Here is a 19,554-nt window from a genome sequence, read left to right as displayed (position 1 = left end):
TACCATTGAGGATAAAAAGCCAAATACAAAAAAGCCAAAGGCTAATCCAACTAGAAGGCAAGGAAGGAGCAGTTCATGAACATGTATTTGAAATGAGTAGATACTTCTACTGTAATAATAATGACGCTACAAAGCAAAGTTATATTGCTAAAATATTAGAGGATTTTTGTTTGTTTCCTAGTACTATATGGAGAAAAAATGTTACCTATAAACCAGGCACTTTTTTTAAAAAAAAGGACATCAATGCTTGAAGGGAGGCACATGAATTTTTAAAACGTAAAAAAAATTAAACATGGAAAAGTACTAGTGGTGTAGAAAGAAATACACTGGTAAGGCTGCTTATATTATTGCAATTTTTCCTTGTGACCTTTTAAACAAACTACAGCTAAGAATGGAGTTTTCTGCATCTACTGTTACATAGCAGAAAATGGAATGCTAGCAGTAGCAGTGCCTATTTTCTCATAATCTCTGCATTAGAAAAAAGAGAGAAGGTTAAGCAATACACATATTCAAATATATATATTTAAACATAAAAAGTATTTCAAGTCTTACATTGTCTTAAAATGAAACAAAACTTACAAACGAAGAAAACACATACCTGATATACCCTGAGATTCTGTTTGTAGATCACAGTACCACAGTCTGTTCACTGGATCACACCCTTCTCGGACAGACAGCAAGACATATCGACCATCATCCGATACCTGTAAGAAGTTACAGAAAAATCAAAGGCAATTCATCCTCTGGAAAAAAAAAAAAAACAACTTGAAAAATTACTCCCTAAACCCCTAGCAAAAAATAAATTGATGCTACAGTTAGTTGAGTGAACAGACATGTATGGAATATGAGAACTCACCAAGAACCCACACTCATCGCTTACATCAATAAATAACATAAGTATAGTCTGCTGACATTTCAGGAGATCAGACCAAACATCATTATCTGTTTATTCCCACTGTGAATTAAAAAAAGAAAGTTTATGATTATTAAAAGTATTCCAGCTAAAAAGGCGTCTAAATGAGTCAGGGTAGATATCTGCTCCACCATGGGCCTCCACGGGCTACAGGAGGACAACCTGCTTCACCGTGGTCTTCTCCATGGGCTGCAGGGGAATCTCTGCTTTGGCACCCAGAGCACCTCCTCTCCCTCCTCCTTCACTGACCTTGGTCTCTGCAGGGTTGTTTCTCTCACATATTCTCACTCCTCTCTCACAGCTATTGTGCAGTGTTTTTTATAATGTCAGCATTCAAATCCAATGTTAAACTGTGCAAGAGGATTTGCTAACTTAGCTGTCTTTGTAAAGATACAATGGAGCAACCAGTAGCTTTTGCCCAAAAAAAAAAAAACTTAAAGAGTTTCTTGGGAGGATGAGGTCAAAACTTCCGAGCTTGAACTTCCAAACTCCTTCATCAAGGTATCAATCCTGCGCAAAATGAAGTTTACCTCCCCTCCCCCAAATCCCATGGAAATAAATGGAGCCCGGCAGTGACACAAGAAGGACCAGCGACATGTATCTCATTGAAAATCAGTAATTTGGGATATACATATTAATCCAGGTATTTTAAGAGGTGCAGAGATCTACCAGGACTGGACTTGCTCATCAAACAAAGGAAAAACTGTGCTGCTGAAACTGCTAATACTTAAGTGAAAGAGGTATTTATCTCAGGCAAGTCTTTATTTTGATCCCTGTGTAAGCACTTCATTTTTTACTGTATAACCTGTCAGCTAAACTGAACCTATAGAAAAGAGTTTGTCACTGACTTCTGAAAATGGGCCCTCAGAGCATTTTACAGGTCTACATAAACTGACTGCTGCCTCCTGTACACGAGGAGGTGTCCTCACCATGCTTCCTCTCTCTAGCAATTCCAACACGGTCAGTGTTTGAGCCTGTGAATATCCCAGATATGCCGAAACCCAGGTTCATCAAACGATGCTAGATTCATACTCTTGGTGAATTAAGCCCTGTAAGATCATTTTGCTGATGCAAGCACACCTTGGCAGGACAGTGAAAACCATCAAGTTGACACTTGGCATATGGCAAACACGCTTGCTCTGCATAGCTGCTCTGTCAATCTATTTTTTAAAAGAAAAAGCTGAATACTCACCTACTTAGTACTGTTATTCACAGTACAACATATAACAGAAAAAAATACCCAACTGGCAGATGTTAGCTTTGGATTTCTGGCTGCCTTATTCCAACGAGCTTCCAAAGGTAGCTGCTAAAAGTCCATCTCAGAGGTGGAAAAAGCCTGGCAGCTTAGTCTGTCTGAATGACAGTCACTTAATTCACACCAGATTTTCCCTCAAGTTCTCAAGTGATGGAATTAATAAGGTGTGTTTTCTGTCACAAAGCAGTATGAAATGTCTTAGAAACCATCAAAGCTGATAATTTTAAGGGTACCTCTGCTTATTGCGGCAAACTAAATGACGCTTACAGAGTTTTAATTTTTGCCATTTTTATTAGGTTTACACACACAAAAATCTAACGCTGCTGTTAAATGAACATTATAAGCTATAACCACATTATTAATTTTCTGATGAAGCTTCGTGGTTTGCCTTTGCACGTGCATGTACACACAGGATAAAATTTCCAAAATGGTGTCTACTGGTACATAAAGTCATCAATGAATCCTTCTTTCTGCTCTGGCTTTGCAAACATACTCTGCTTCCTGGCAAAGCTTTTGAAAGTGCGAGTCCATCCAGGAAAGGCAGGAAGTAACAGGAAGTCATCAACTTAAAGTTTCCCTCTCCTGACTGAGCTGTTTTGAGCGTATTCCAAAATTACCAGATTTAGATGTTATATTAACAGCCGATACAGAAGGCTGTTTCCTGTCTACATTCTTATATGACAATACCTAATGGAAATTTAAACCTCTAGTCACAAAATGTGAATCTGAGTTCTGGAAACTCTCCATTGGGCCCTAAACACATTTTAAAAAAAATCTTATTCATCTATTGTAATTACTTCTTAGATTTAGTTTCGTTAATATTCATAACATTAGTTGTGCAAATTACCTGTAGAATTAGCTATGCAAAATAAATCTCAGAAGAATTAGCACTTAACTATACTGCTATTCAAACAGAGCCATGGTTTTGAAGACACAAGAATGGAACTAAGTAGAATACAGAGCCAAATCTCAGTATATGAAAGCTGACAAAAAAACCCCAACAACCAAACACTCCTCAAAAAACCAAAAACCAAAAAAAACCCCAAACGAGTGCTTTCAAGTTATATTTTTTACAAGCATTTTGTCAACAACCAATTATACCTCTAAAAAAAGTCCATACAGCTGAAAGCTCACAAGGCAAATAGAAAAGAACACCTAGGATTCCTACTGGACTGAAAAAAAAACATTATATGAAACAGCTAAGATAGCTTTAATGGGGCAGTCTGCAAAATTGAGACATTTTGCCTCCTCCTTCCAAGATGGCAGCATATCCAGAAATGGAAACCAAGATTAGATGATCTTTTTTGAAAGAAGCATCTTCAGTGTTTTTACACAAACATTAACTGCAGGCATCAATTTTAATTAAACTAGTGACTGCAAGATGCTGCTTAAACAACTGTTCATTCTTGTAAAAGCACCAAGTTTCCTTCTCTTCCTCACCAACCATAAAAAACATTAAATAATTGCAAGTGGTATATATAAACACAAATTTCAGTTAAATTCAAGAGTATGACACATAAAATTCTTTCAGTTGTAGACTGAAACCCACACAAATTTGTTCTTTGATGCCGTCAGCTAACGGCTAACAGAAAACTGTGTGCTTTACCCAAGAAAGAAAACTTATTTGCAAATTTCTGATGTTGTTGCAAGGGCAATTCAGAACCTCTGATGACAGCACATCTGAGTACATCTAATGAGTTTTTCCTTCCACATTCCCAGCTGGACTACTGAAGAGTTGACAGCAGTTTATGTTTAATTTGAAGTAGGAATTCCCAAAGCATATTGCTGGTGGGATGCCAATTAGGTCTGTCTCTATCACTAAAGCTACTCTTACATCAGTGAGTTCTATAACCCAAAGGAATTTGGCAGAAGCAGGACAAGACACTGTTGCTGCAGCATGCTAAAAATCATAGAATCATAGAATCGTTAAGGTTGGAAAAGACCCTTAAGATCATTGAGTCCAACCGTTAACCTAGCACTACCAAGTCCAACACTAAACCATGTCCTCGAACACCACATCTACCTGTCTTTTAAATACCTCCAGGGATGGACACTCAACCACTTCCCTGGGCAGCCTCTTCCAATGCCTGACTATCCTTTCAGTGAAGAAGTTTGTCCTAATATCCAACCTAAACTCCCCCTGGTGCAGCCTGAGGCCGTTTCCTCTCGTCCTATCACTTGTTACTTGAGAGAAGAGACTGACCCCCACCTCGCTACAACCTCCTTTCAGGTAGTTGTAGAGAGCAATAAGGTCTCCCCTCAGCCGCCTCTTCTCCAAACTAAACAACCCCAGCTCCCTCAGCCGCTCCTCATAAGACTTGTGCTCTAGACCCTTCACCGACTTCGTTGCCCTTCTTTGGACACACTCCAGCACCTCGATGTCCTTCTTGGAGTGAGGGGCCCAAAACTGAACACAGTACTCGAGGTGCGGCCTCACCAGTGCCGAATACAGGGGCACTATCACCTCCCTGGTCCTGCTGGCCACACTATTCCTGATACAAGCCAGGGTGCCATTGGCCTTCTTGGCCACCTGAGCACACTGACGGCTCATGTTCAGGCGGCTGTCAACCAACACCCCCAGGTCCTTTTCCACCAGGCAGCTCTCCAGCCACTCCTCCCCTAGCCTGTAGCGTTGCATGGGGTTCTTGTGACCCAAGTGCAGGATCTGGCACTGAGCCTTGTTGAATCTCATACAGTTGGCCCCGGCCCATCGATCCAGCCTGTCCAGGTCCCTCTGTAGGGCCTTCCTACCCTCCAGCAGATAGACACTTCCACCCAACTTGGTGTCATCTGCAAACTTACTGAGGGTGCACTCAATCCCCTCATCCAGATCATCAATGAAGATATTGAACAGAACTGGCCCCAGCACTGAGCCCTGGGGAACACCACTCGTGACTGACCGCCAACTGGATTTGACTCTATTCACCACCACTCTGGGCTCGGCTGTCCAGCCAGTTTTTAACCCAGCGCAGAGTGCACTTATCCAAGCCGTGAGCAGCCAGCTTCTCCAGGAGAATGCTGTGGGAGACAGTGTCAAAGGCCTTACTAAAGTCCAAGTAGACAACATCCACAGCCTTCCCCTCATCCACTAAGTGGGTCACCTTGTCATAGAAGGAGATCAGGTTAGTGAAGCAGGACCCGCCTTTCATAAACCCATGCTGGCTGAGCCTGATGCCCCAGTTGTCCTGCACGTGCTGCATAATGGCACTCAAGATGACCTGCTCCATGACCTTTCCTGGCACCGAGGTCAGGCTGATGGGCCTGTAGTTCCCCGGATCCTCCTTCCGACCCTTCTTGTAGAGGGGCGTCACGTTTGCTAGTTTCCAGTCATCTGGGACCTCCCCAGTTGACCAGGACTGCTGATAAATGATGGAGAGTGGCTTGGCAAGCTCCTCTGCCAGCTCCCTCAGTATCCTTGGGTGGATCCCATCTGGCCCCATCAACTTGTGAGCATCTAGGTGGAGGAGCAGGTCGGCGACTGCCACCTCTTCAACAACCGGGGCTTCATTCTGCATCCTATCTCCATCTCCCAGCTCAGGGGCCTGAAAACCCCGAGGATGACCAGTCTGACTATTAAAGACTGAGGCAAAGAAGGCATTAAGTACCTCTGCCTTCTCCTCATCCTTTGTGGCAAAGTTACCTTTCACATCCAACAAAGGAGGGAGATTCTCCCTGGCCCTCCTTTGGTCACTGATATATTTGTAAAAACATTTTTTGTTATCTTTAACAGTGGTGGCCAGCTTAAGTTCCTTCGCCTTTCTAATCTTCTCCCTGCATAACCTCACAACATCCTTGTAGTCCTCCTGAGTCACCTACCCCTTCTTCCAAAGGTGGTAGGCTCTCCTTTTTTTTCTGGAGTTCCAGCCAAAGCTCTCTGTTCAGCCAAGCCGGTCTTCTCCCCACCTGCTTGACTTACAGCACATGGGGATGGCCTGCTCCTGTGCCTTTGAGACTTCCTTTTTGAATAACATCCAGCCTTCCTGGACTCCTTTGCCCTTCAGGACTGCCTCCCAAGGGACTCTGTTAACCAGACTCCTAAACAATCCAAAGCCTGCCCTTCTGAAGTTTAGGGTAGTGGTTTTGCTGACCCTCTTCCTCACTTGTCCAAGAATTAAAAACTCTATCATGTCATGGTCACTGAGCCCAAGACTGCCTCCGACCACCACATGGTTAGTATTATACCAAATGTTTAGTATTATACCACAGATTCAGACATCGACATTGCAAAGTTACAGTTTGATGGGCAAATATTGGGAGCAGTACCAGCTTATGCAGTCTCCACCTCTAGCTCTTCCTACTGCTTTGGTTGCTTGTATCCATACAAGTTCATTCCCCTAGTCATGTCAATACAAGCATTTACCATTCATGTGGTAAACCACACTGAGGAGCTGATCCAGCTGAAAAAATAGCATGTTAAAAAAAAAAAAAAAGCAAAATAAAAATAAAATAAGGAAAAAAAAAAAAAAAAAAGAAGAATCCAGGAAAACAAAACAACAAAGAAGAATCCAGGAGGGGAAAAAAAAGGAAAGAAAGAAAACACAATGAAAAAGAAAGAATAAAAGAAAAAGTCCCTCTGCTACATTAGTATCTCAGTCAGTTCACTGTGCCGTTGCACAAATGGCTGAGCTAACACACGGCAACCAAGCAGCTGGAAACATGAATAATAGTGGCAGAGATTGCTTAAGGCAGCTCAGATGGCAGGACTGACAAATGTGTGTAATCATGGTCTGAATGCCACTGACTCTTCTATATCTTAAACAGACAAGAGTCGGGGGTTCAGAATGGCAAAAGAAAATAGGATTTCCCAACTATGATTCTGGTTATTCTTATGCTGCTACATCATCTTCATGATCTGAACTGCAATCCTTGCCCTTGGCCCACAAAGTTATGAACTGAAATTTCATACCAGCATTTCACTCAAATCTTAGAATGCATTCCTGGTTCAGCATAAGGGAGACAGCTGTAATGTCAGAACTGACAGCTTGGATCAGAAGTAAATTCTCCTGGTTTCCCACATCCAAGCTGAAAAGGAAACACATCTCAAGAATTTCTGAGAGAGATCTGGAATGCTAGTCAGTGCACATTTCTCTCGTTAAAATAATTTCTGTCATTTCAAACAACACACACTAGTAAAAGGTAAGGAGGTTATAAAGCAATTGAACATCTTAAAATGACATTCAAGTCCTGTCAAAATGGGACAGAAGAAACCCTGCAGCCCTTCAACTGGAGCTTTTAAAAACCTTCAGCATAACAATGATTTTATTGGCATAACACAGCACTAATCCCTAATTTGGCACTAGTAAAGGAAGCATTATTTCAAAGAGCTGATGCTGGTGTACAGTTTGTAGTTTCATTGCTGCCATTCAGTCACTTGGCAATTTTGAATTTATTAGATCTGTTATTTCTGAAATATTTGCTGTGACCATCTTTACACCAAACACACAGAAGTATCATTATGATAGCTGTGCTCACAACTACTGTTCTGTTTAGTCTTGCAAGGATCAAACCCTTTGAAGTAAAATTATAGTTTTGGGTTACAGTGGAGTATTTTTTGGTTTTTACTGGCAATTTTGTTTCAATGTTAAACCTGTTCTCTCCATTTTGATGAAAAGTAATCACTGCTTAGAAAGACATTAAGAGATGAAGTGGTTTACCTGTAACTTCAATAAATCAATGGATATCAAAAGAACAAGAATTATTTAAAGCCTACTTAGTGAAAGGAGTTTTCCAACTACTTTTTTTTTTTTCTTGCATTACAAAATATAGTTAATTCATCATACAAGCCATATAAGGAATCCCAAAGGGTTACACGTTGTGCATTTATAACAGCAGTAACCACCCATGAGGATCCACAGCAAAAGTGAGGTTAAATATTTTGTCTACTAGCAGCACATTTCAGACCAAAAATTCATACATAATTAAACAAAAAAAAGAATGAACAGGAGAAGGCTGTTGGGTTTTCAGACTTCCTGGCTTTATGTATCACTCCTCAGCTAAAACGTCAATAGGAGAGACATTAAAGTGCTTTGCTTCCAAGTAAAGTGCATGACAGCAACCCCAGTGAATATTAAAGCTAGTTCTTTGAATACTACCTGGGTAGTCACCACTGCAAGATTCAGGATAAGGAAGAGCCCTCTATTTTTAATTCACAAATAGGGGCCCTTTGAGTGCATAATATTATATTAAGGCAAATATTACACACATCATTCCTTTTTAAGCTAACCAATTAAAAGTTTTACCACCTTTGCCCTTTTTATTATCGAGGTGGAAAAAAACTAATCAGTGTATAATTTGTTTCTGCATAACAAGATATTAAAAAATTAAATCAGCAAAATTCAGTTATTAGATAATATGCCTGTGTTGATGAAAAGAGAAACCAACTTCTCCTTTAACTGCAGACATTAACACTATTATAACCTACAACCTGATCTGCATCTGCAATTATTTTACAAACTACTGCTTCATACGCTAGTGTCCTTTGCATATGGAACAAGGCAACTGTCATTGCTATCTAATGCATTTCCAATGAAACAGAGCAAGTGAATGACATACCAAAAAAAAAAAAAAAAGAAAAAAATCAAAGCTCACAAAAATCAGACAGAACCAAAGCTTTCCAACAGAGGCAAATGGTCAAATTAGTAACTGGACTCCGTGTACCCAGTCATGGGAAGATCAAACCATCCAGAGAAGGCCAGATGGGTGGCAACAAAGATGCAACCATGTCATGCATGGCATTAATTAAGTAGGAATTAAAAACTCATAGCATCAATAAGCTGCATTTTAAAACTCCCACAATTTTCACTATATGCTATGTATATAACAGTTTAAAACTACCCAGAGTGACTGACTGGAATTTTTTTTAAATATTCATTTAGGAATGTACCCAGCCACCACAATAAAACAGACTGATGACAGTGGTTGTTTCCTAAACTTCAGGTGCATGCCACACAAAGATTTTTGTATAACACCACTGAACCTGCATATGATTTGACCAAGAAGAATCTATATGGAAGAGACATTTCAGATTGATGCAGAAATTACCTGCCTTGCATTAGGTATCAATATTTTAAAGCTATATATCAATATTTTAAAGCTTTGTATCAGATGAGTAAGTTAAAATACGGAACACTGTAATCTCCCAGCCTTTCAAATTCTGCTTTTATTAACTCACTATTAGAAAATAAAAAACAAACCCAAAGCTGTTTCCTTTCCTAGAACAGGAAATAGTTTTTCATAAGGTAAAATGATCTTGTAGTTTTGTTTTGGTTTTTTGCTTGTTTTTTTTTTTTTTGGGGGGGGGGGAGGGAAGGCAGTGTTTGTAATGAAAGGAACATAAAGCTATGTTCTGACATTATCTTTGCAGCGGTGCTAGAAAGTCACTGAAGCTTGCATATAGCTCCTATCACATTTTATGTTCTAGCAGTCTTTTGAGAAGATGAAGACTGGGGCAAGAACTCCCATTCCCTAACACCCTCTGGGACTGTCTGCACAATCCAAGACCTCTGAAGCTGACACTCTAACACTGCATGCCAATGCTTTTTGTTTTCTATTTGCATAATACTGGTTTAATCAACTAGATTTGACAGACCTAACGGTGGCTGATCACAGGAATGCATAATTTCAGGATCAGGTCCAACAGAAACCACTTACTACATTCTGAGGAGCAGGCCTGACATACACACTCTATGCAGGACATGGACTGATTATATGTAAACAACATGCTGATGTGCTCTCTCCACCCATTCCCCAGGTTAGAAAAATTGCTTTGGGCATTACTTCAATTTCCTTATTCCAGGCAGGTTTTTATTCTTTGATTTCAGATACAATGTGCTGGTATAAAAAGCATTTCTATTCTGACCATATCCTTCTGAGCCTCTGCTAAGCCTGGGGTTGAAGGAGACCTACCAAAGCCAGAGAACTGGGACTTTGACCCTAGAACATCGTGCTTACGACTGTTTCAATTATAACAGGACATGAGACAGCCTTGTTCAGAAGAAGAACACAACGTATCCTAGGCTGCATCAAAAGAAGCGTGGCCCGCAGGTCGAGGAAGGTGATTCTGCCCCTCTACTCTGCTCTGGGGAGACCCCACCTGCAGTGCTGCGTCCAGCTCTGGGGTCCTCAGCACAGGAAGGACACGGACCTGTTGGAGCGGGTCCAGAGGAGGGCCACAAAAATGATCAGAGGGATGGAACACCTCTGCTATGAGGACAGGCTGAGAGAGCTGGGGTTGTTCAGCCTGGAGAAGAGAAGGCTGCGGCAAGACCTTATTGCGGCCTTTCAATACTTAAAGGGGGCCTACAAGAAAGATGGGGATAGTCTTTTTAGCAAGGCCTGCTGCAACAGGACAAGGGGTAATGGTTTTAAACTAAAAGAGGGTAGGTTCAGACTAGATATAAGGAAGAAATTTTTCACGATGAGGGTGGTGAAACACTGGAACAGGTTGCCCAGAGAGGTGGTAGGTGTCCCATCCTTGGAAACATTCAAGGCCAGGCTGGATGGGGCTCTGAGCAACCTGATCTAGTTGAAGATGTCCCTGCATATTGCAGGGGGGTTGAACTAGATGGCCTTTAAAGGTCCCTTCCATCCCAAAGCAGTCTATGATTCTACGATATGTACATGCATATTTATATGCATTCTCTTTCTTCAATTTAGCACAGAGTAAAATCAGTAGCCTTCTGAGGTTACAGACAAACATCACATACAATTTTTCCTGTGGCTTTCAGCTTGCTTTTGAGTGCAATGAAAGCACCAAAGCATCAGGAACTTGGATATGTAAGACATTACCGTCTACCATAGCTCCATGTGTAGCTGGGGGCCTGCCTGTTTCTTAATGGTAAAATTCTCCAGACCTATTACCAGGGCTGAAAAATGATACTCAGAGTAGGCTTCTATTCCAGATTCAGCCTTGACAAAGATAGCATAAGGCTTTAGAAAAATTCCCACAGCCCTGTTTAGTCCAGCAGTGAGTCTCACTTGAGCAAACTGACAATGTTTTGAACCCTTTCCCTTCATGCTGCTCACTCTTCCTCTTTGGATGCTGCACTTCCACGTTCCTGCAGTGAAAACACACCATGGCCAGCACACATCTGGCACAGCTTACTCCTCTGTGCTCTAAATTTCATTTGCAAGATCACCTCCCTGGTTGAGAACCACTGACGTTAACCGACAGCTCTAAACATTAAAATAAAAAAAAGTATTGCCAATTCAGGGACTGTGCACTGTGTTTGTTAAACAATAGGAAAAATTGTACTTGTTTTACTGCTGGCAGAATTGGGATGGGAGGGTTCCCCCCACCGCCTCCTTTCTCTCCTGTTTACTTTCCTGCCAGTACCGTAGGGACTTTTAACACTACCAGCTGTGAAAGGCTCTTACATAACTTATTGTTTAACTTTGCGAATAACAGGCTGGCTGTGAAAGAGAAATACGCTCTATGAGTCTGGAGAGGAGGCAAGAACATGTCACTTAAGTAGAGAAGCATGGGAAGCTCTGCTTTTCCAAGAGTAGCTATGACATTGCCAAGGTTTTAAAAATCTTCATACCAGACTGCCCTCTACTGGGATGTTATTCAAATAAACTCCATCCCTCCTCTTCCCCCCCCTCCCCCCATCCTAGAATCTGTACTAGAAATACATACGCTTTTTCTAGACTAATGAAAAGATTTGATAGCCTCTTTTTGAAAACTTATATATCTGACTAAAAATAAACAGATTTTTTTTCCTCACAAGTAATCCATTCAAGTGAGGAGTTGGAAATGCATCTATATTTCTGTGCCAACACCATTTTCAGCACCACAGATTTTGTTTAAATCAAGCATACTTGGGGCTGGTGTTGAATGTGTAATGAGGAAAAAAACCTGAAGCTTTCTTGCATGTTGTCTTGTAAATGTACTAAGCTGACAAAATTTTACACAACACTCTTTTGTCCTAATCAGTGACCTAGTTTCTTCTCTCCGTTGAAAATACATACCACACTGACTCCCCCCAGCGCACCTGAGATTAGTAATTTTTTTTTTTTTTTCTTTTTTTTTTTAAGTATCATGGCAAGGTTATTACTTTTGCAGTCTCTGAAGGATCTCCTTGTCAGGTGCTTTTCACTTGCAAGTAAGGTATTTCTCTCCCTCAACTCAGCAGTTGCGAGACCTGCAAATTCTACTCTTAAACCTGAGTATGGAAGTTCAAGTTCTGCCCCCATTATAGAAAAAAGTTTGCTAGTTGAAATTAGACCACCCACACAATAATCCAACTGTCTTTACTGAAGCTTGTGTAAAACTTAAGAGAACCCAAATGTCTCTACCCATTTGGCCCAGCAAGGCCCTGTAAAATAAAAACATTTGTTTATTAATCTGACAGGAATGCATGACAGCAGACTTTCATAAAATGTTGAGCTGTGCAAAGCTGTATTTTAACAACTGTGGCAGCATATTAGTACCAAGTAAGAATATTCAGGACAGTGCCAATAAGCCACATAATTTGATTTTTACTAAAGATATTTTAATTTTTCCCCCATTACTTTGTGGTCTTCCACTTTCTCAAACACATACTTCAAAAAAACTGACCAGAAAACTTGTTTGAATGGCCTGAAGATTTTTGACCTATTGCACAAGGATGAAACCACATTTTGCAATTGCATTGTTTTGGTTTGGTTTTTTTAATTGCAGAATGTTTTTTCCTGACCATTAAAGACCATTTTTCATTAGTATCAGGATGACAGAGCCACATTTTTCAGCTGGAGCTCACAGCACAACCCCAGAGTACCAACTGTTTTAAAGTACTTTCACTTAGATAAGCTCACGATTATTTACCAAGGTGGATCTCTGCTTTACTACTCCTCCTTAAAATACCATTTCTTTTTAAATACCAACATGTCTGGAAGTTTATGCCTCCTAGAGGTCAAGAAAACAGTCATAAGCAGCCACACATATTTATTAAACCAGGACCCACAGTAGTGAGGTGTTTCTCTATTCACTGCCCTCCCCACTTTCCCAATACTTATGGGACTGTTTCAATTCCAGTGGCTTCAGAACTGGCAGCTGCACTACGTTCTATTATATTCCTATTCTACAGCAAGAGTTATTTGTACCAGTCCATTCTTCCCACCCCAAAGACCTTTGATCATCTATTATAAGAGCTGTATATTCTCATTAAGCACAAAAATTATCTGAGACATTTGGTATCAGAAAAAAAAAGATACTTCTTTTACATTTAAGGCTGCCTCAAGCTTTTCTTTCACAATAGAAGAGCCAGGGGATGCAGGATGGCTGCTTCTCTGCACCCTGACCAGGCAAATTCTTTGATACTCACTACACACACAGTACTATGAATTCTCTTCCATGGTCCTCCTCATATTACGTTCTGTATTTCTGATCTTGAAATGCTCCAGCCCTGCTTCTTCAACTTAGATAAGAAAAGGCTCTGTTAGTGTGCTATTATCTCAAAGATTTTGCTACCTATAAGACAAATGTACCTCTACACCTAATACAGCAGATATAATTTCCACGCGATTTAATACCATCTGCGACTGCAAACTTTCACTACCCTAAAAAGCTGTATAGGCTAATGAATCAGACTGCAACAGCCCTCACCCACAGAAAATGAATTTGCCTTCACAACACCATGTGTAGTTTAGCTCACGACGCTGCAAAGCAATAATAATAATAATATGCATCACTCGTGAATCAGTGGATATATCACAAGACATCTGTCACCAACAGAAAGCCCATTTATTTACAGAACTAGGCAAAAATAAGGATAATGTTTTCCAAATTCTATTTTATTGCCAGTTTACTCAACAGAACTGACTAGTTTTTGAACAGTAAAAAAAATTCCAAAGTCCCATTTGCAAGTTTACACTGATGTTCAGGTCAGTTGTTAAAGGTATGTTTCATGAATAGATGACATTATGTAAAAAACGTTCTTTTCATTCACAGAACCTACACCTACAGATAAGTCTGATTTGTACAGAGAAAGCTCAGTGTGGTCACTTTGCTGGAGAGCCTTTCACACTCTCAGTCACTGTCTCATTTTGAATCCCACTGTTCAAATTCTTTGAAAGAACCTTTCTTTTCTGGCAGCCCACAAAACAGAAACCCTCAACATTTTCACGGGTTGATGTGTTGAAAAGTGAGCATAGGCTGATGATCAAATTTTTAAAAAGAGGTACTCTCAGGGAAAAGTAGTTCTAGGAACTGAATACCCCAAATCAGGGTAAAAACATTTCATATTTATCAAAAGTGTTGGACCAAAAGAAACCCTGTGTAGAAGCAAAATGTACTGATTAAACATAGTACTTAGGAGAGTGCAAAGAATTACAACATGTTTTTACCCACTGGAAAAACAACAGGTCCCTGAAAAACAGAATAACCACCACTACATTCCAACAGCACTTAGAACAGTGCACTCAGTCAAGCACTGTTAAATCTAATACAAAGAATAAAACACGTGTTAATTACAAAACTTCAGAGTCTTTTCAATCACTCATGTAAGGAAGAACAGAGCATGGTTACCTATCATTTTGGTTCACTGGGACTTTGCACAATATAGTAGTAGTTCAACAAAATAAGCTTAAGAAATCAATTCCAGCAGTCACTTGTTCCATCTCCAGTAACACAGTCCACAGCATATTTGTGCTCATAAAACTTGTAGGGAAACTTGGAAGTCTCCAACTCCGCACACAGTATTAACAGATTTTAACCTGTGTGTCTCCATTCTTCAAGTTAGTAGAATGGACGTATTTCATCTTCAGAAAAGACCTCACAAAAATAAATATAAACAAAATAAATACATGGCAGGGAATATCCAGACATGTTGATTACTGGAATAAGGCTTTTACGCAGGAAATGAGGGCTGGTGCTCAGCACTGACTAAGAAGAAACAAGAAGAGTGATACATTGTCCATCAAATGATCCTTCTCTGCCCTGGAATGTACATCAGGCAGAATGTCCTCCATGACGAAAAAGGGTATGTGATTGTGTCATTACAGCCTTGAGGACTGATTCAAAGCAAACTAGACAGTCTTATTTTCAGCAATTCTTATTCAATGATTCTTAGTTCAATGGTCAACTCTGCAACATTAATAAAAAATGTTCTTTTAACAAAACATTTTCCACTTTATACCTACTACCAGTTGTTAGAATCTGATAAGCTGAACATAATGATGACAAGCTTCAGAGTGTTTATCATACCTCAGCTCCACCCATCCATTTTGGCTCATCGGGAAATTCAGCACATAGGATATCTTCTGACTGGTTAGTTCCTAATACATGATAATGCAGCTTTTGGTGCAGGTTAGTGGAGGTCTCAGTACCTAGTGAATTGCAGATATTTAAACCAATTAGTTCTCAAAGAAATGCAACAACCACCAAATAAAACCTTTAGAAACTTCTGTATTCTTTTGCATATAAAAGAGTAATTCAGCAGAGAGAACTACAAATGGTTTCAGTCTACAACCATTCCCCTCCAAACAAACACCCATCTCCAAAAAAAAAAAAAAAAAATTTCAAACCACACTGCAAACCTGTTCAGTTACCCTTTCCTTTTATTGCTGATAATACATTCTTCAAATGTGAAGATCTATCATTTCAAGCTTTGCTTTCTAGAAATACTAAGCGAGAAAAAGAAAAACAACAATCCCTGCCACCCTCTAATGCTGTTTTTGCTCCCATTTCACCCTAGGCAACTAAGGGGAGATTTATTGCTATATAACATTCCTAGAAACCTTCATACTTCCATTTGCTGAAAATAAAAAAAAGTATTTTAAAGCACTGCATGAGGTGCTACTTGATTTTTATTTTTTTTTTTTAAATTTTGTTCTTGCAACACTTTCCAACACTTCAGCTTCTGAACTACAAACATATTTAAATGTAAAACACACAAGGTGGGTATCTAACTTGCGAGTTTGGCAAAATGATAAGCTGCAAAAGCAAACACAGAAGCAAAATTCAGGCTCTCTCCAAGGTTTAACAAAGAGCATAGCTCCAGAAGAAACTTTTCAGTAGCACTGCCTTATAATAAGAGTTGCTAAATTCCTTCCCTGTTGACACTCCTCAGCAATTTATTCCACTTTGTGTGCTGGTCCTTGAGTTTTGCTAGCATAAACATTTTGTGTTGCTGTGCTGTGAACCACAGATGAATTAATCTGGTTGAATAACAAAAACCTTATGCCCCAGATTGCTATTCATCAGGTCAGCCTCCCAAGCCAGTTCACCTATGCCCACACAAATACATAAGGGGAAAGAGATCTAAGTAAGCTGTCACCAGACATCAAATTCCAGCCAGTAACACCCTGTATGAAAGCTAAGTAAATCATTGCAGAGAAAAAGAAAAGGAGCAGCAGACTTTTTAGAGAAAGATGGACAGGCAGACAAGAGGATACTCACACTGAGTACAGGCTTTGGTCATACAACACGTAATCTGATAGCAAATTGTATAAACTAGTACAGCTAGTTATTTCAGTATAAACTAGTAGAGCTAATTATTTGTTGCATCAATTTACTGAGAAGGTCATTTTGCTTCCATATAGCATTCAATTAGTACAGACATACTTACCATCACTTTTCCCATCTTGTTGTGGATAGCAGTTATAGAACATGCCTTTTCCATCATGGGTCCATGCCATGCAACTGAATTTAACTCTCTCCAGTGTATCTGGAAGATCCTCAGGACCTTCTACTTTCATAAACTTGATAGTAACCCAATCAGAGCCACTAGAACTCAGGCCATATGCAAAGTATTCACCATCTTCACTGAATGCATAACCTAGGACATTGGAACCAAACAAGATGAAGTAAGAACCAGCACGAGGAAACAATATATTGAAAAATGTGTTTGTTATTTTGCCACACAGCTTTTTATTACTTACTACACACTAGCCAAATCCCAACAAAGGAGAGGTGAAATTGGGAAAGCAGTCAAAAGAACTGTGTTCACCAAACACTGCGAGAAGAGGGTTTGTCTTCTAAAAGACAGTGCAAGCAACTACATCTGCTATCATTTGGGATTCGCAGTGCTTTTCCAGTCTCTGTGGACTTCTCAAGTAGTTCACAGATCTGAGTTTAGGCATGCATACTCAGTAAGTATGTTCAGTAACATTGTTTATGCCCAACATCTGAATTATGGTTTGAGTAATAATTCTTCTACTCCCCTGCGTTTGGGGGGAAGAGGTGGAGACTGAGAATGCACACAGGTAGAGAACTTTAAGTGAGATTTTAAGAGAGAAACAGTACCAAAGAAGCCAACAGAAATTGAGATGCAAGCAATGCATCCTGAAATAAAACAAACACCACTTCAATATAGAAGTCAATGAAAACTAGACCCTGCAAAGCCATGACAACTGAATTAACTAGAAAAATTTGCCACTAGCACACGAATGGATTAATCACCGGTATTCTCAGCTAAGACCTCTGATACATATGTCGCTCTATCCAAACTGTGAGGAAAACATGATTCTGAAAAAAATTCAGAAGAGCTTCCATCATAGTTGATAAGGATTAAATTCACTCCTGCAAATCAACTCAAGTGAAAAGATTGAATTATCATAGGCCTGTGCAGACCTGAAAGTAACTACTGAAAAAAAACACACCAAAAAGTTGAATTTCATAGAAATCATACGTTTGAGAGACACCACAGTGCCACCCTAACATATTCTCTCCCATAAGAACATGAGTGGCCATTCTGATTCAGAACAAGATTCCACCTAGCTGCCCTCAGGAGTAGTCACAAGAAGATGCCTACAAGAGTAAGAACAATGCAAGCAAGTGTAATATTTCCCTCAAATATTCTTACAACCTCTCACCATTTTTAGCTTAGGAGACTTCTTTTTCATGAAGTAGTTGCTTAATAATACTCAATGCTTGACCTCGTCCAGCTTCCCTTTAAACCCACAGTAAGTTTTTTGCACCACCAAGATCCATGGGTAAGGGGTTCTACAAATCTGTTTCTTCTGGTATGAACCACCACCTTCTTTTGTTTGCTTTGGACTTGACTTCCACTGCCTTCATCTGATACTCCCTCATTCTTGTAATAGAAAGAATGTTGACTAACCAACCCCTATTCACTCTCCTCATGCTACTGCATGCCACAAATGATTCTATAGACCTCTATTATATCCCTGCTAAACTGTTCCTTTTCCAAGCTGATTGATCTGGGCACACTCAATTGCTCCTGACCTTTGCTCCATACCCCTGATTGTTCCTACCGCCTTCTTCTGAACTGTATTTCACAGCCCCCTTTGAGCTGAGGGGATGGGAACTGTATCTAATATTCAATGCTACTGTATAAGCCCTGGGTTGCTAATGTAATGGTGTTTTCTGTTTCGTTCTCTAATTCCTTCTTAATCATTTCTGACATTTGATGTGCTGGTTTGGCTGCTACCGAGAACCAGGCTGACATTTTCACAGAACTATCTATTACAGCCTAAAAATTGTTCCCAAGTGGTCATGATCAGCTCAGAGTCCGTTCCATCCATTCCTCTACAAATGAGGTTAGGCTTGTTTGTCCCCTGTGCATCACTTAATTTATTTGCACAGAGACTTTTACCTGTTAATTCATTGCCCACTCGCTATCAATAAGGTCTTCCTGCAGCTCTTCACAGTTGGTCTGCAGCCTTTACCTGGAATAACTTTGTATCATGGCCAAACTCTGCCACCTCACTGCTCACTCCTTTTCCTAATATATATAAACATACTGAACAGTGCAAGTCCTAGCATAAACCCTGACAGAACTCTACCACTGATTTCCACTTTGAGAGCCAATCAGTTATTCTTGCCCTTAAATCAATTATTTATCAACACCAGGAGCTTACCCTCTTGTTCCATGGCTGTTGTTTCCTCAAGTGCACAAGCAAAGATTTTGTCATAAACATTTTAGAAATACAGAAAGATTATATGAACCCAATTCCTTATAGCCACAGTTTAAGGCAGGACTTCTCACTAAAAAAAGCCATATTGATTCTTTTTAACTAGGTCACACTTAAAGAAGCATCCATTAATTCTGTCCTCTGTTTTTATTAACTGGCCTTGAACAGACTTAAAGGACTTCTGGGTCCAAGAGTCTTGCTTTTACAATAAGCCAACAGGGAGTTGGAAAATGGACAGCTAACACAAGTTAAAGCCCTAGCAAACACAAGTAATTTTGTGATTCTCATAAAAGTTAACACTACATTCCTTCACAGTCTCTCACACCAACTTGCTGGCTTGTGTTAAAGATACAAAATACAATTTTAAGAGAATTAGCCGCTATAAACACAAACTTTTTTTCCTTGCTGTGGACAGCCTCAAGGTCTGTTCATATTTCAGTGGAAACTTGTTACAGAGTTGTGAAAAAAGACGTTGAGAAACTGAATCAAGTTAATTGTGAATACAGTGTAGATTTAGAAGTGGTGTTCTGAA

The 19,554-nt window shown here is 39.9% G+C and overlaps 1 protein-coding gene across 2 annotated transcripts in view; it reads right to left on the bottom strand.

Annotated features, from left to right (window-relative positions):
* The window catches only part of PREP (prolyl endopeptidase), a gene marked incomplete at its 5' end in the record, with an annotated part of 111,778 nt that overhangs the window by 80,926 nt on the left and 11,298 nt on the right, over positions 1–19,554 (bottom strand). For both annotated transcript variants that reach the window (XM_082306441.1, XM_082306442.1), the window contains 3 exons: positions 599–704; positions 15,352–15,473; positions 16,715–16,924. In XM_082306441.1, the coding sequence (XP_082162567.1) occupies positions 599–704; positions 15,352–15,473; positions 16,715–16,924 (438 nt within the window). The remainder of the gene's footprint in view (positions 1–598; positions 705–15,351; positions 15,474–16,714; positions 16,925–19,554) is intronic.

The sequence above is a fragment of the Platalea leucorodia genome, assembly GCF_965183815.1.
Source record: "Platalea leucorodia genome assembly, chromosome: 3".
NCBI classification, from domain to species: domain Eukaryota; kingdom Metazoa; phylum Chordata; class Aves; order Pelecaniformes; family Threskiornithidae; genus Platalea; species Platalea leucorodia.
The sequence above is the reverse complement of the archived record's forward strand: the minus strand, read 5'-3'. Positions and strand labels throughout refer to the sequence as shown.